Source organism: Vespa crabro, chromosome 19, assembly GCF_910589235.1.
Source record: "Vespa crabro chromosome 19, iyVesCrab1.2, whole genome shotgun sequence".
NCBI lineage: Eukaryota > Metazoa > Arthropoda > Insecta > Hymenoptera > Vespidae > Vespa > Vespa crabro.
The window spans coordinates 4,903,173-4,917,560 of NC_060973.1; the positions used below are offsets into that span (position 1 = coordinate 4,903,173).

General features: G+C 25.7%; 3 protein-coding genes across 8 annotated transcripts; all 3 read left to right on the forward strand.

The window, feature by feature from the left end:
* Window positions 1-499: 499 nt before the first annotated feature.
* LOC124430865 (nicotinate phosphoribosyltransferase) lies at window positions 500-6,213 on the forward strand. 5 transcript variants are annotated; one of them, XM_046978023.1, is made up of 11 exons: window positions 501-1,323; window positions 1,773-1,943; window positions 2,027-2,153; window positions 2,313-2,524; window positions 2,701-2,819; window positions 2,918-3,111; window positions 3,918-4,103; window positions 4,585-4,819; window positions 4,924-5,244; window positions 5,345-5,473; window positions 5,557-6,213. In XM_046978023.1, the coding sequence occupies exons 1-11, from the start codon at window positions 1,254-1,256 to the stop codon at window positions 5,632-5,634; spliced, it is 1,842 nt and encodes a 613-aa protein (XP_046833979.1). In that variant the 5' UTR covers window positions 501-1,253; the 3' UTR covers window positions 5,635-6,213. The 5 variants fall into 5 exon arrangements, with proteins under 5 accessions (XP_046833981.1, XP_046833979.1, XP_046833982.1 ...); XM_046978024.1 differs by having other exon boundaries at window positions 873-1,323; window positions 4,585-4,810; XM_046978025.1 differs by lacking the exon at window positions 3,918-4,103 and having other exon boundaries at window positions 500-1,323.
* A 141-nt stretch (window positions 6,214-6,354) lies between these two features.
* LOC124430777 lies at window positions 6,355-14,384 on the forward strand. Its single transcript, XM_046977785.1, has 9 exons — window positions 6,355-6,986; window positions 7,368-7,549; window positions 8,903-9,098; window positions 9,223-9,447; window positions 9,551-9,657; window positions 11,391-12,602; window positions 12,684-12,909; window positions 12,982-13,184; window positions 13,297-14,384. The coding sequence occupies exons 1-9, from the start codon at window positions 6,892-6,894 to the stop codon at window positions 13,668-13,670; spliced, it is 2,820 nt and encodes a 939-aa protein (XP_046833741.1). The 5' UTR covers window positions 6,355-6,891; the 3' UTR covers window positions 13,671-14,384.
* On the forward strand, window positions 8,585-9,771 carry LOC124430868 (stromal cell-derived factor 2-like). 2 transcript variants are annotated; one of them, XM_046978040.1, is made up of 4 exons: window positions 8,585-8,766; window positions 8,903-9,098; window positions 9,223-9,447; window positions 9,566-9,771. In XM_046978040.1, the coding sequence occupies exons 1-4, from the start codon at window positions 8,688-8,690 to the stop codon at window positions 9,714-9,716; spliced, it is 651 nt and encodes a 216-aa protein (XP_046833996.1). In that variant the 5' UTR covers window positions 8,585-8,687; the 3' UTR covers window positions 9,717-9,771. The 2 variants fall into 2 exon arrangements, with proteins under 2 accessions (XP_046833996.1, XP_046833995.1); XM_046978039.1 differs by having other exon boundaries at window positions 8,587-8,766; window positions 9,551-9,771.
* Window positions 14,385-14,388: the final 4 nt, after the last annotated feature.

Sequence of the window (14,388 nt, forward strand, 5' to 3'; positions counted from 1 at the left end):
TTAATTTCTTTTTTATGCATTTAGTTACTTAGTTATTTCTTTGATATCTTCTTATGCATTTACATTGTAAAAATAATTGGCGCCTCGAAATACTTGATATACTTAATATTTAATCGATCTAGCACTTTCTGCGACTTTTCGATGCCATATAAAAAAAAAAATATCTTTCGATTATTAATTAATTGTTTTATTTTGTACATGTTAGAATTGTAACAAATGTTCGTACGATAATTGAATCGGTACTTGATATTGATTAAATTAAAATAAATTGTTTGATTCGGTTCCAACATTAAATACGACTAAAATTTTCTGAACACGTGGCATATTGCTTTTCATGTGTATATATATATATATATGTATATATATATGCATATATGACATGCACTTTGCTCATCGAACTATAAGTGCTAAAAGAGAGAGAGAGAGAGAGAGAGAGAGAGAGAGAGAGAGAGAAAGGCAAAAATGCAAAAAATACGGATACATACACGTATCGTTTCTTCTGTAATTATGACGAACATAAAAAGATTGATTGTAGATTGCATATAATACGTTGAAATACTTCATGTACTTAATACTTCATCGATAGGCACAATAATTTTATATTAAAAGTTACATCTTTCGAAACATTCACAATTAACCGCGAATTTCGAGTCATTCGTTCTTTCAAGGACACACTTTCTTTTCATATTTTATTCTTAAATAATGATCAAGAGTGAAATGAAAAGTTTTCTACTAATGTATAAATAAAATGCAAGATATTGTAGTTCATCTCTAAACTAGCATATCAGTTATTGATAGTGATTTTTAAACAGTAAAAAGTATGTAAAGCAGCGAACATTATGACTTATTTAACAACTGATTCGACGACTGGCGAAATAACGGGTCATGCATGTATCGTCTGAACGTCCTTCAAACGTTTCTATCGATTCTAAGAGGGTACGCGATCGTATATTACTGTGGACTTCTTTAAATCATGTCAGTCCGTCAGTAACCGTGAACGACGGGGTATTGTGTAATGTAAACTGTGTAGTACTATTAATACTTAATTGTTTGAAGCATTATATTAGTGAGAGAAAAAAATATATATAAATAAGTATATATAGACATAGATAGATATATATATATATATAAATATATATATATATAAAACGGAGATAGAGAGATAGAGAGAGATAGAGAGATAGAGATAGTCACAAGAGATAGAGAGAGAGAAAGACTATTCAGATACAAAAGAAAATAAATTTCTCTTAATAATGTCAGATGAGGACTGCAAAACATGGTGTCACTCGCGGCAAAATGCTGTTGTTCAGCCTCTTTTGACAGGTATTTAAGTAGTCTGTTTTCATGGATAACATGATAAATGATCATTCAAAGCCGGTACTTACAAACTAACCTCAAAACTTTCTTCATATGGATCATATTTCAATTATGTTTATGAAATTAATCGAAATATTATTTCAGTGATCGTAACTAATTTAAAATTTTAATCTCTTTGTCGTCTACAATCATTTTTATGATCAATCCTTTTTTGTTGTACGATTTATTAGTATGCTTCATATTTTTTCTCCTTTTTCTTTTTCTGATTAAGCCAGTACAATTTTTTTTATTATTAATATATACTATTACACAAAAAATATAATTAGAATTAATATATAACCATTACATGTTAGCATATTTAGAAATAACTAAAATTTGCAAAAAAAATAGTTTGCTCATTTTCTCGTATTGCTTTTAGATTACATAAAAAAATTAATAGTTAAATAATTTTTTAGATTTATATCAGATTACAATGGCATATGCTTATTGGAAAAGCGGTAAAACCAATGATTATGCAGTATTTGATTTATTTTTTCGAAAGAACCCCTTTCAAGGAGAATTCACAATTTTTGCTGGTCTCGAAGAATGCATTAAATTTCTGGAGAGGTTTCAGTATTCAAACAGTGGTATAATAATCATTAATTTAATAATAATTGATTTATTACAGTATATTTGATTGTAATTATTTACTTATAATTTTGTATTATAGATATCAAGTATTTGAAATCAACAATGCCTGCTACGGTAGACCCGGAATTCTTTAATTATTTAAAAAATGTCAATGTAAATGATGTTACTATTTATGCAATGCAAGAAGGCTCTGTTACATTTCCAAGGTTATTATTATTAATAATTTAGAGAAATGATTTTTAAAATTTACAACTTATATAGAATATATTTTATTTCTTGAAATAATTATGAATAAGTTTAGAGATTTATTAATCTGATATATCTATTAAAGTACCAGATTCAGATACATGTATTAACATATATAGAATTCCATTGTTACGAGTTGAAGGACCATTAATAATAGTACAACTGTTGGAGACAACTTTATTAACATTGGTGAACTATGCAAGTTTGATGGCAACTAATGCAGCCAGATATCGGATGGTTGCTGGGAAAAATATTACATTGTTAGAGTTTGGCCTTCGTAGAGCTCAAGGTCCAGATGGAGGATTAAGTGCATCTAAATATAGCTACGTTGGTTCGTCATATTCTTAATGTAATCTTATGACTTAATCCTGTTTTAAGAAACTAAATTTGTGATCATAAAGAATAAAATCAATACACTATTTTATTTTGCAATTGTACTAGATAATCAGAATGGTTCAAAACAATGCCATAAAGAATAATTACATATCAGTGTTATATATATTATAGGTGGATTTGATGGTACAAGTAATGTATTAGCTGGAAAGTTATTTAATATTCCAGTGAGTGGAACTCATGCACATGCATACATTACATCTTTTACAAGTATCGATGATTTACAAGCCAAAGTGAGTAGATATTAAATTACATATTAGAATATTATTTTTCCTAAATATATTTATATAAATGATACTAAAACCGCGACATTTTTGTCAAACATTTGCAGACTCTTGCTCATAAACAAACAGGAAAAGTTTATGATCTTTTAGAGTTGGCATCGAAATATCGAGATGCTATTGCCGGTGATTTAGGAAGTATAGTGTCTGAAGCTTCTAGTGGAGAATTAGCTGCCTTAATCAGCTATGCTATAGCTTTTCCAGAGAGATTTACAGCTCTTGTAGACACATATGATGTTAAAAGGTATGTATTGTTATTTATTATTAAATTATTTTTTATTCTTTCTTTATTTTCTAAATATAATTTTTTATTTTTATCGAAGAGCTTTTTCTTTGTCTTTTTTCTTTTTAATATTCATAGATTTTTGGTAAATGATTTGATATCAAATGCTGATTTTCTTTGATAATTTTATTTTAATATCATTAATGTAAACATAATATAGTTTGCTACTAATATCAACAAACTATCAAAAAAATTTATTATAATTATTTTTATTATAAAAGTACAATACAAATTAATATTGCATTTATATACTAAATTTTAAAGAAAAATTAATGCACAAAAATATCTATATAAATTAATTGTAAATATTAGTAATAATTTTACAAGTAAACATGTGAAATATTTTAACCATGGATTACATGATTATATTGTCATGTTAATGTACATACTTATAATTTATACACAATCATGCTACATATATAAAATATAATAAGTAATATTATTAACAATAATCAAGTTAAATCTCTCAGTCTGTCTTGTAATGCTAAGAATTTGTCAGGAATTTTCTAAAAGAAATAACACACGGATTATACAATTTATATATAACATGGAATATATTTCTAAATGCTAATATACTCTTATTTAATAACGTGACCAGAAATATATACTGACTTTTGCAGTTATTTTCAATAAAAATTTTATATCTATTAAGAAAATATATATGTTCCTTAAGTAATAAATAATCAAGTCTGTGTATTGCCAAAATAAAAATTATAATAGGCATAGACTATTATATTTGTTGCTGGATAAGAAAAATGTATTTGTAGCATTGAAGCATCAGCCAAGCAAAAGACATTTATAACCAGCCTAAATGTAAAGAATAAGCTTCTAACTAAAGGATCCAATGCATATGCTCAAAATGGTGTGAGAAACAATACGCTTATATCAGAACCTACTTCGCATCACAAGAATGGCTTTTTAAGACGAGGCGAATTGGGTGAGCTCTATGTGAGGTACGATATACTCTCACTTGTCTGCTTTCCGATACACAATGATTTCATAATTGTATCAATGAAATATTAAACGTTTTTTTTTTTTTAATAATAAAAATTACAACGTTCATTAAGTTTAACTAAAGACCTCATTTCTGTAAAGCAGACAAATTGAAAAATGATAATTCTTCATTGCATCCTACTGCTTTCATAATATGATCATTATGAAGCAAGCTTAACATGTTTTAATCAATATAAAAGCTTTCTTTTCGTGAGATTTCATTATCATAATTTTGTGATCTTATATAGTGCCCTTCCCAATTCAGCCCCTTAAATCTTCCATTTCATTTTAAATAGCTGTAATGTATGTGCGTTTGCATGTGCAATTATATATAAGTCATAATTGGGTTAATTGTTCTTATCGATTATATTTACTCCATATTAATAATATGTTTTTCAACATACATATGAATACCTATCTTATTATTCTTCTGTGTATTAGGAGTGGCATTTTAAATTTCTGTGCTGTTGCACTTGCCTTAAATGATTTGGATTACAAAGCTATTGGAATAAGACTTGATAGCGGTGATTTGGCATATCTTAGTAATGCTGCTAGAGATATCTTTGAAAAACTTGCTGTTAAATATAATATACCATGGTTCGCACGATTGACAATCGTTGCATCGAATGATATTAATGAAGAAACAATTATAAGTTTGAATGAGCAGGTAAAACATGTAATGACAAAATTTTTTATATTTACTTTTTATAATGGCTATTTCTAAACCAAGCTTTCTAAGCTTTTTTAGTTTATAAATTAAGTTAATAAATGTTTTCATAGAGTCACAAAATTGACTGTTTTGGAATTGGTACGCATCTTGTAACGTGTCAAAGACAACCAGCATTAGGTTGCGTATACAAGATGGTTGAAATCAATGGTCAACCAAGAATCAAGCTCAGTCAAGAAGTTGGTAAAATGAATATTCCTGGTAAAAAGAATGCATACAGATTATATGGTGCAGACGGATATGCATTAATTGACATATTACAAAGATCAACAGAGGAAGTACCGCAAATAAAACAGAAAGTTCTCTGTAGACATCCATTTCAAGAATCAAAAAGAGCATATGTTATACCAACACGTGTAGAACCATTGCACAAAGTAAATATAATTTATATTAATATTCTATTTTTACATTATTAAAGTGTGTACTATTCTTAAATATGAGAAAAAATCTAAAATATTTACTTTCTATTTAAAGATATATTGGAAAAATGGTAAACTCTGCGAACCCTTACCGACGTTAACACAAATTAGAGATAGAGTACAGGAATCTCTTAAAACATTAAGAAATGATCATAAAAGAAATTTGAACCCTACACCATATAAGGTAAATTTGTTAAAACATAAAAATTTGTATATACTATACAGATATTACAAGCAATAAATTACTTTTTATATAATAATTTATAGGTGGCTGTTAGCGATGATTTGTATAATTTTATACACGATTTGTGGTTGCAAAATGCGCCTATTGGAGAACTGTCGTGAAGCTGTAGATGTTTACTGAGTCTTAAATTGTTGAAAAATGAACAATGTTGTCTATGATTCAAAAGTATGTAAAAATCATGCAAATTTGTGTGTGCGATACACTCAAAGAAAAATTTTAAAAATATTAGAGATATATTTTGTACGATTAAAATCACTGATAGCTCTATGAAATATCATGCTACTTTGATACATGTACAAATTCTTCATATATATATCTAATATTCTATTTATATTATTTTACATACACGCTTCAGTAAAATGCCTTGTTACAAATATTGCAACAATTTGTTACTTCGAGAATTTATGGACTCATAGAAATACACGTAATGTTAATCTGTTTTATTTTTTGAAGGGCAAGATATATATATATATATATACACATATAGATACATATATATATATATATATATATATATATATATATATATATATGTATGTTTTATTTGTAATAAATGATTACTTATTAGTAGCGCGCATAAATATATTTATATTAATGTATAGTGAAAAACCTAATCATGTGATATAAATGTAAATATGGATTAGAAAATATTAAGCTTTTGGTAGCTAAATCAGATTAAATCTTGATAGTATTTTTTTCAGGAAATAATATTTCTTTACCTTCATAGTTTAATTCATACCTATCCATAAATGTATATATTAAAAATAAATTTCTATATATCATGATCACTTCGAATGATAACTTACAATAGTTAATTTATAAAAATGTATATAACGTTTCCCAACACCTTTAAAGGAAAGTTCAACAATAAAAACATTGATACTATAGAAGACAATAATGGATAAATTTCAGTGTTTTTTCCAAAGAACAAGAATAGGACAAATCAGGTGCTCGGGATGTTTTTTATGGGCCCACGAGAAGTACGCTTTTTTCAAAGAAAAAGAAGATAACTTCGAAGCTATGATTGTCGTCGCATATAATTTTTTATCGGATATACCGATTTCGCAATAAATACACTGTATCTTGTAACCACTTGCCCGCCCGGCCTTCTCATTCATTCATACACACAACAAATGTAATTTTGTGTATGAAAATGTTTATTTTCATTTTTAGTTATAATTCTTACCTAGAGTGGCGTTGCGATCATTTTCTGTTATAATGATAACAGAACGAAATAAAATTTTCAATCTATGACTTAACGCTTAGTTTATGGCACAGTTTATCCAGTTTATTCGTATGTATGTACGGAAGTGGCAAGAGTAATATTAAGTTGTGTTGTTTGCTTATTAGTTACGTGTATGCACATAAGTCTCGTATTCTGGTTATTCGCACATTTGTCAATTGAAAATCATTTTGCAATCAAACATTTAAATAAACAAGATATTAATTTTTGGTAATTATTTGTATATACGTAAATATTATATCAATTACATTATTATATCAGGAACATTTGTACCCACTACTTGTTATATTATACTTTACTGGCATATGTAAAAGTAAATCTTAATAATATATAATATTTTTATTAACAGATATACGTGTATATATATATATATATATATATATATATATATATCTTATATATATGTATATATATAGAATAAAAATTCTATAAAAAATGTAATTTTGTTTTAACTTGACATCGAAATGGATTTTCTGATAAAATGTATTACTTTCTTAAGTAAAAATTTATTTAACAAAAATATTTATACATAATTTTTACATGGGCATTCTTATATTATAAGATGAATAAAAATAAATTTATATTTTACAGCAACATAATGCGTCAATTAAAAGGTAAAACAAAAGAAACAAATAAGCAAAAGAAGGAACGCAAAAAGGAATTTCTTGAAAACAAGCAACGAATTTTTACAGTCGTTTTACCTACAATGGCTGCAATATTTGTAATGATAGCCGCATATGTTTATATTAAAACTCGGCCAAAAGTAATAGAATATTAATTTACATTACTTTTGTTATGTATTATTGAAAAAAAGATTTATGACTTTAAAATTGCAAGAAAAGTTCCTGGAATTTGTTTCTATATGCAAAACAGTTTAACTGTGATCATTATAAATCGAAAACCTAAAATACAAATGAAGAATGTAATCTACTGCCTATATTATCAAAAAGATTTTATCATTAATATATGGTAGAATTATACATTATATATTGTATATTGATACCTTAGTTAAGAAAAGAATTATCAATTTGCTGAAAGTGATAAAATATTAATTAATACAATTATTGAATACAAGAGATTTTTTATCGAATGTATGCTGTTTTAAGTATTATGATACCATAATAAGACAGATATATCAAAATGCTTCTTTAATAAGTGTTTCATATCTTCGTTTCCTGTATTCTGCATTTTTATAATACACACACACACATATGTTTAGTACAGAGAATAGATTGGCCTATAACATGGTGTACAAATATTAAATGTAATATACTGAATTATTGTACATGTTTGCACCATGCTAATAGCTTGTATCAGAATATATCTTGTTGAAGCATACCATATCTTTGTGTGAGAAATTGCATAAGATTAAATAAATTGTATCTAATAATTAATTTTACGAATTATCAAATGCAATTTATAGACAATTATTTTGTAAAACATTTAAAAAATAAACATGGGTCCAATGTGGTAAAAATATATTTTTGATATTCATATAACACTTAGTCATATATTTACCCTTTTAAATCTATTTTATACTATAATATAAAATTTATTAAATATATAAAAAATATAATTCCGATACTTTTGTTTCATTTAAAAATACAAGCATTGATCGCGTGATTAATACAATATGTATTGCTTTATGGAGACTTTTAATTTTCAATTGTCAATATTGTTTAATAAAACATATTTTCTCAATTAAATAAATAATATAATGTTTATAAGAGGAAAGTATTTTGTATTAAATTGAAATTCTGTTATGTGTGATAGCTTGCGATGTGCGCCAATGAAAAGTTGGCACGCACGAGATATGAAACGATCTATACAAACCACGTACGCAGCCGAAGTTAGATTTGACACATTCCGGTGTTTTTAATAGTGTAATAAGCTCTATTTAATTATTTAAAAATGATATTGCGATCGGAAATAGTACCATTGTTCTTCCAAATATTGTTAATAAGTTTATTTTCCCTAGGATTTACTACAGGTATATTTTAAAATTGATACTTTTTTGTAATTCACAGGAATTGCAAATTTTAAGGTTATATTAATTATAGAAATACGTACTTGCTAATATATCGATTTGATTATTGAATGTATACATTCAAAACATTGTATTGTAGCCAAAGGAACAAAATATGTAACATACGGATCTGTTCTTAAATTAATGAACGTTGACTTCAATCTCAGATTACATTCTCATGATATCAGATATGGAAGCGGCAGTGGGCAACAATCAGTGACAGGTATAGAAGTTAAAGAAGATGGTAATTCGTACTGGCTTGTAAAAGCAAAATATGGAAAGCAATATACTCGTGGGTAATGAATAACATTCATTAAAATTTTTGTAGAAATAAGTTAATATTTTCAAAGTAGTAATAAAAAATGAACAACTTGTTTTTATACAATTTATCTATATATTTATCTAATTTAACTATAATAGGAAACCCATTAAATGTGGGGATATAATTAGACTAGAACATATCGCAACGAAAAAGAATTTACATTCTCACTTGGTTAATTCGCCACTAAGTGGTAAACAAGAAATATCTGCCTATGGGGATTACAAAGGAGAAGGTGATAGCGGAGATAATTGGCAAATAGTATGTCGAACTGATTTTTGGGAAAGGGATGATAGTGTCAGGTTGAAGCATGTAGACACAAATGCGTATGTTTCTTATATTTGATTTTTTCTTCCTGTTAATATCTTTCATATTTCCAATTATTAATATATATTTTTTAATGGCTATTGAAATAATTTCTAAATACAGGTATTTATCCATTAGCGGTAGATCATACACCCATCTGGTTGGTCAGATGGAAGTAATTGGAGATTATTCACCTGATAGTCGACATGTAGAATGGAAAACTATGGAGGGTTTATTCGTTCATCCAGCTGATTTCAAAGCACATCATTATGAACATACAGAGTTATAAATTTTCTTCATGTAGAAATAATTCTTTTTAAATAAATTAAGTAATCTACGTGTAATATATGCATTAATAGATAATACAAAGTTCTTATAGAATATGTTATAGATATGATCCATCATCTTAATAATGTACAAAATTTGCAGCAAAAAGATTAGAAGAAAAAATAAATATAAGACATCTATAAATACAACTGTGAACATTAATACTAATTTTAATATAGTTTGATGAGTTAAGACAAAAACTACATATTATTTATTTCATATTTTCATTTGCATTTAACAAAATAAAATTTCAAGTTAGTTTTTAAGCGTGAAGATTTATTGCGAAGGTTAATACTCGCACAGTTTATTTTTTACATTCTCAATGCTGAAATAATATTGTTTTTATGTTTATTTTTGTGCTTCTCTCTCAAGCAACATCCTTTTTTCTTTATTTTTCCTTAGGTTATCAAACTATCAACGCATTATATTTTTTGTTCCCCCTTTTATTTCGAGTAAAAAATGCAATATTATTTTTTACAAATTCGAATCATTTATTGGAAATATTCCTAATTCTTATGCTAAGATATTGTGTTTATTATTTGTTAATATAATACTATTTCCTTCGTTACTTTCATGGTGTATACGTAAATTACGTATACATAATGTATATAAATTCTGATATTTACAATTTAATGTTATTTTAAATATTTCAATCTAGTAAAGTTAACTTGAATTATATAAGATTATACATTTAAATTTATCATTTTAATGACTTTATAATCTTTCCTTTAATTATTCTAACGTTAATTACTATAGAAAAAAATTATTAAATTAGTATAGAATCAATTGATATATAATTTAATCGTATGCAATAATATAAATCGAAATAATCATTTTATCATACCTTTATTTAGTTCGATTTTATAAGATATATTTATTAAAAATATATTTATCAAGATAGAAAAACATTTTTCACGATAATCATTTATCGAAGTCTTATTTCTTAGGATTTACTTAAGAAGAATGATTTCTTTTCTATTGCACAAGTAGACATAATATATTTCACAGAAATATTTTCCTTTATTATTCGTATTTATATCTAGCCTACGTTACGATTTACGCTTTCATAAAAGTACGTTTTTAATACACATAACGTAATTTTCGATATATAGTAATATTACAGTAATATGTTATATAAATATTAATGATCATTAATAGTTACTTCCGGTTTTTTTGTCACATATTTTAATTGTCCCATATTGAAGGACCTATTCGAACGATGTGCAATAGAGAAACGTGAAAAAAATAAATTTTTAAAAAAGGTAAATGTATAATATATAGCTATCATATTTGGCACAATATTTTTATTATTTTTCGAATTATTTAATCTAGTGTATTAATATGCATTAATCTGCATTTAATCTAGTGTATTAATATGCATGCGTTATGCTTTAAATATAAAGGATGACATAACATTAGCATCTAGTAATGTTAGAACAATTCTCGTGTTATTTTATTAAACACTAAATGGTTTCTTTTTTTTATAGATATTTTTATATATAAAATAACTGAGTAAATATTTTTTACATAAGAAAAATATATTTTATAATTATATATAAATATACATATAGCGGTGTACAAGTAGGACTACAGATAGTCATCTGTTAACGATTCTGCTGGCAGAAATAAATTTAAGAAAATAACATTAAAATGGCCATCAAAGAGAGTGAAATTTCGAATTTGGACGAATTGATAACAAATTTTAAGATATTATGTTTGGTAAAAAAAGAACGGAATATTGACACTATATCATCGCAACAATCTGTTGCATCTTACTCGGAACTCAAACAGGAACCTGCCAATTGTAAAACGAATGATGATTCTAATCTATATATACCTAATGATGTATATAAGGAGATTACTTCATTTTTGAAGTGGCCAATGAATACAAAAGAAGATGTTCTTAAAGTGGACAAGAAAAACAACGTTATTAACCATTTTAAAACTACATATACAATTGAATTGCTTAACATAGAAAAACAAATATTTACCATTTCTAAAACAGCAAAAATTATAATTATAAAAAGTTTTGAATTTTCATGCATATGTAAAGATTCTCAAACGAGATATTGTTTTTTTTGCAAACAAAAAGTATCTGATAATTTACAAATGTTTTATGAACATATACATACTTTTACACATATACAAAATCTTAAAAAAATAATATTGCACCATAAGTGCTTCGATATAGCATTAAAGCATATGGAAGAAACTAATAATTACTGGGAATGTTATAAGTGTGAAATGTTATTATTAAAATATCATGAGAATATGAAACTACATAATAGAAATAAAACGGATAAGAAAATATTTTCAGATTGCTGTGAACAATCCAAAAGTCAATGTAACCATCTTTTGAAAGAATTTGACAACTATTGGTATAATATTCATCAGTATGCTTGTATACCTTGTAAGAAACAATTTAAATTCAAATTAAGTTTTTTATATCATATTGATAATTTACATAAACATGCAAAAAATATTGTATATGATTTTTGCTTACCATGTGCATTATTATGGATTTCAAATGGAAGGGAATATTGTTCTTCATTTTCAATACATTGTAGGAATGAAATGCATAAATTTTTGATAAATAGCCTAGATTTTGTAATTGGAGAATTACCTTCGCGTGCAAAAGAATTACTTGAACACGTAGAAGAGACTGCAGAAAACTTATTCAAATTATCAGAAACTGCATTAAAATCTGACTTAATAGAAAAAAACTTTTTAAATCCATTAAAATCTTTATTAAATACTGAGTTCCCTAGATTAAAAATGTATCCATTTGGATCAAGAATAGCAGGCTTAGGCTTTGCAAGTAGTGATGTAGATATATTTATTGACTGTGGTAAATGTTTTTTTTTTTCTTTTTTTCTTTATGAGAAAATATGTCATATAGCCATTTAAAAACCAAAAATGTTTATTACAGAAGGGATTGCGTATGAATGCAACAACTACTATAGATTATCATCTATAAGAAATTATATGGATATTATCAAAAAATGTTTACAGGAAGACAAAGATATATGGGATGTGCAAGAAATATTGAAAAAGACTAGAGTACCTATTATAAAATTAAGACATAGACAAACTGGATTACAATGTGATCTTTCCTTTTCTAATGGCTTATCAGTTGAAAATACTAAATTAATTAAGTAAGTTTCTTATGGTATATTGCTTAGTTAAAAGCTTATTCATTTTCTTATATAATCTTCTAATTTTCTTAGATCCATTAATAAAGCATGTCCACAAGGTAGAAAATTAATTTTATTTGTTAAAAAGTGGCTATCTCGCTGTAGTTTACCAGGTTATCATTGTATTACGAATTATGCTCTTGCCTGGCTTGTTATATTTTATTTACAAATTGAAAAGTTTTTACCAAGCATTGATACTTTAATAAAGCGAAAAAATAAATCAAAACTTATTTCTGGTGAGATAATATAATGAATTTACATAGTTTACGAATGTAAATTTTCTTTATACTATATGTAGATAAATGACTATGATTGGTTTCTTGTTTTAAAGTCTGACCTTTTTTGTAGGTTGGGAAACTGGAGTCGACCATGACATTCAAGATATAGTTGTGAACAAATCTTTTCATCAATTACTAAGAGAATTTTTTACCTTTTATGGTCATTTTAATTATAGAGATTATGTTATTTGTCCATTAATTGCTGATACAGTAGAGAAAAAATATTTTATAGATATTTTTAAATTACCGAAAGCAATGAATCTTTACATAGAATATATTCAAGAATCAGCCATTAATACAAGCTTTCGTATTGATTCTTCAATATGTTTACAAGATCCATTTGACTTATCACATAATTTAACAAAAGCTGTAGAACCTCTTACGTTAAGAGCTTTCAAAAAATATTGCAAACTGAGTGCAAATATTCTAAATAACATGATGTAATTATAATGTGAAATATAAAAATATACATCAAATAAATAATTCACATTATAACACTAAACAATTTTTATCGATTGTTTTATAAGCTAAATTATAGTCTTAAAAACATAAAGAAAATATTATTATAATAGTCATATAGTTTTGATAAATTACTCTGCGTACAATTTACAACAATGTTAGTGTTTACAATAATGATTGTTAATGTTAACATATATTTTCTATATTTGTAAAATGTTTTACTACATGAATAAAGAATATTTTCTTATATGTCATATGTTTTTATAAAAAGAAAAAAAAAACGTAGGCACACACAGATGTTTTCCTAAAACGTCTATTCCAAGAAAACAACAAAGAACATACGTAGGTATGTATCGTCATTATAATAATAGATTATTAGGTGAATTTTTTAATGTTTCATATATCGTTGCTGTGAAGATAAATAATTAATCTCTGTTTTAATATTGAAATCTCTTTTATTTTTGGTCATAAAATGCTTATAAAAATATAATATATTTTTCATAGTTAACTTTTCTATTATAAAAGTGTATGTTTTAATTAATATGTAATACCTTGTGAAAAATAGTAAATACTATTTGAAGTTGTGTGAAGATATTGATATTTTAATAAAATATAATTTATTAAATATATATTTTATTATAAGTAATCAACCATTCGTATCATTTATAAAAAAAAAAAAAAAAAAAAAAATTATGAAGAGATA

Excerpts from the sequence above, each read along its gene's own strand:
- LOC124430777 (XM_046977785.1), top strand. The coding sequence starts at position 6,892 with ATGCACATAAGTCTCGTATTCTGGTTATTCGCACATTTGTCAATTGAA. Across the intron at positions 12,910-12,981 it reads GAAAATACTAAATTAATTAA|ATCCATTAATAAAGCATGTC; the intron begins GTAAGTTTCTTA and ends TAATTTTCTTAG. Across the intron at positions 13,185-13,296 it reads TAAATCAAAACTTATTTCTG|GTTGGGAAACTGGAGTCGAC; the intron begins GTGAGATAATAT and ends CCTTTTTTGTAG.
- LOC124430865 (XM_046978023.1), top strand. The coding sequence starts at position 1,254 with ATGTCAGATGAGGACTGCAAAACATGGTGTCACTCGCGGCAAAATGCT. Across the intron at positions 1,944-2,026 it reads GTTTCAGTATTCAAACAGTG|ATATCAAGTATTTGAAATCA; the intron begins GTATAATAATCA and ends TTTGTATTATAG. Across the intron at positions 5,245-5,344 it reads GTGTAGAACCATTGCACAAA|ATATATTGGAAAAATGGTAA; the intron begins GTAAATATAATT and ends TTCTATTTAAAG.
- LOC124430868 (XM_046978039.1), top strand. The coding sequence starts at position 8,688 with ATGATATTGCGATCGGAAATAGTACCATTGTTCTTCCAAATATTGTTA. Across the intron at positions 8,767-8,902 it reads TTCCCTAGGATTTACTACAG|CCAAAGGAACAAAATATGTA; the intron begins GTATATTTTAAA and ends ATTGTATTGTAG. Across the intron at positions 9,448-9,550 it reads AAGCATGTAGACACAAATGC|GTATTTATCCATTAGCGGTA; the intron begins GTATGTTTCTTA and ends TTCTAAATACAG.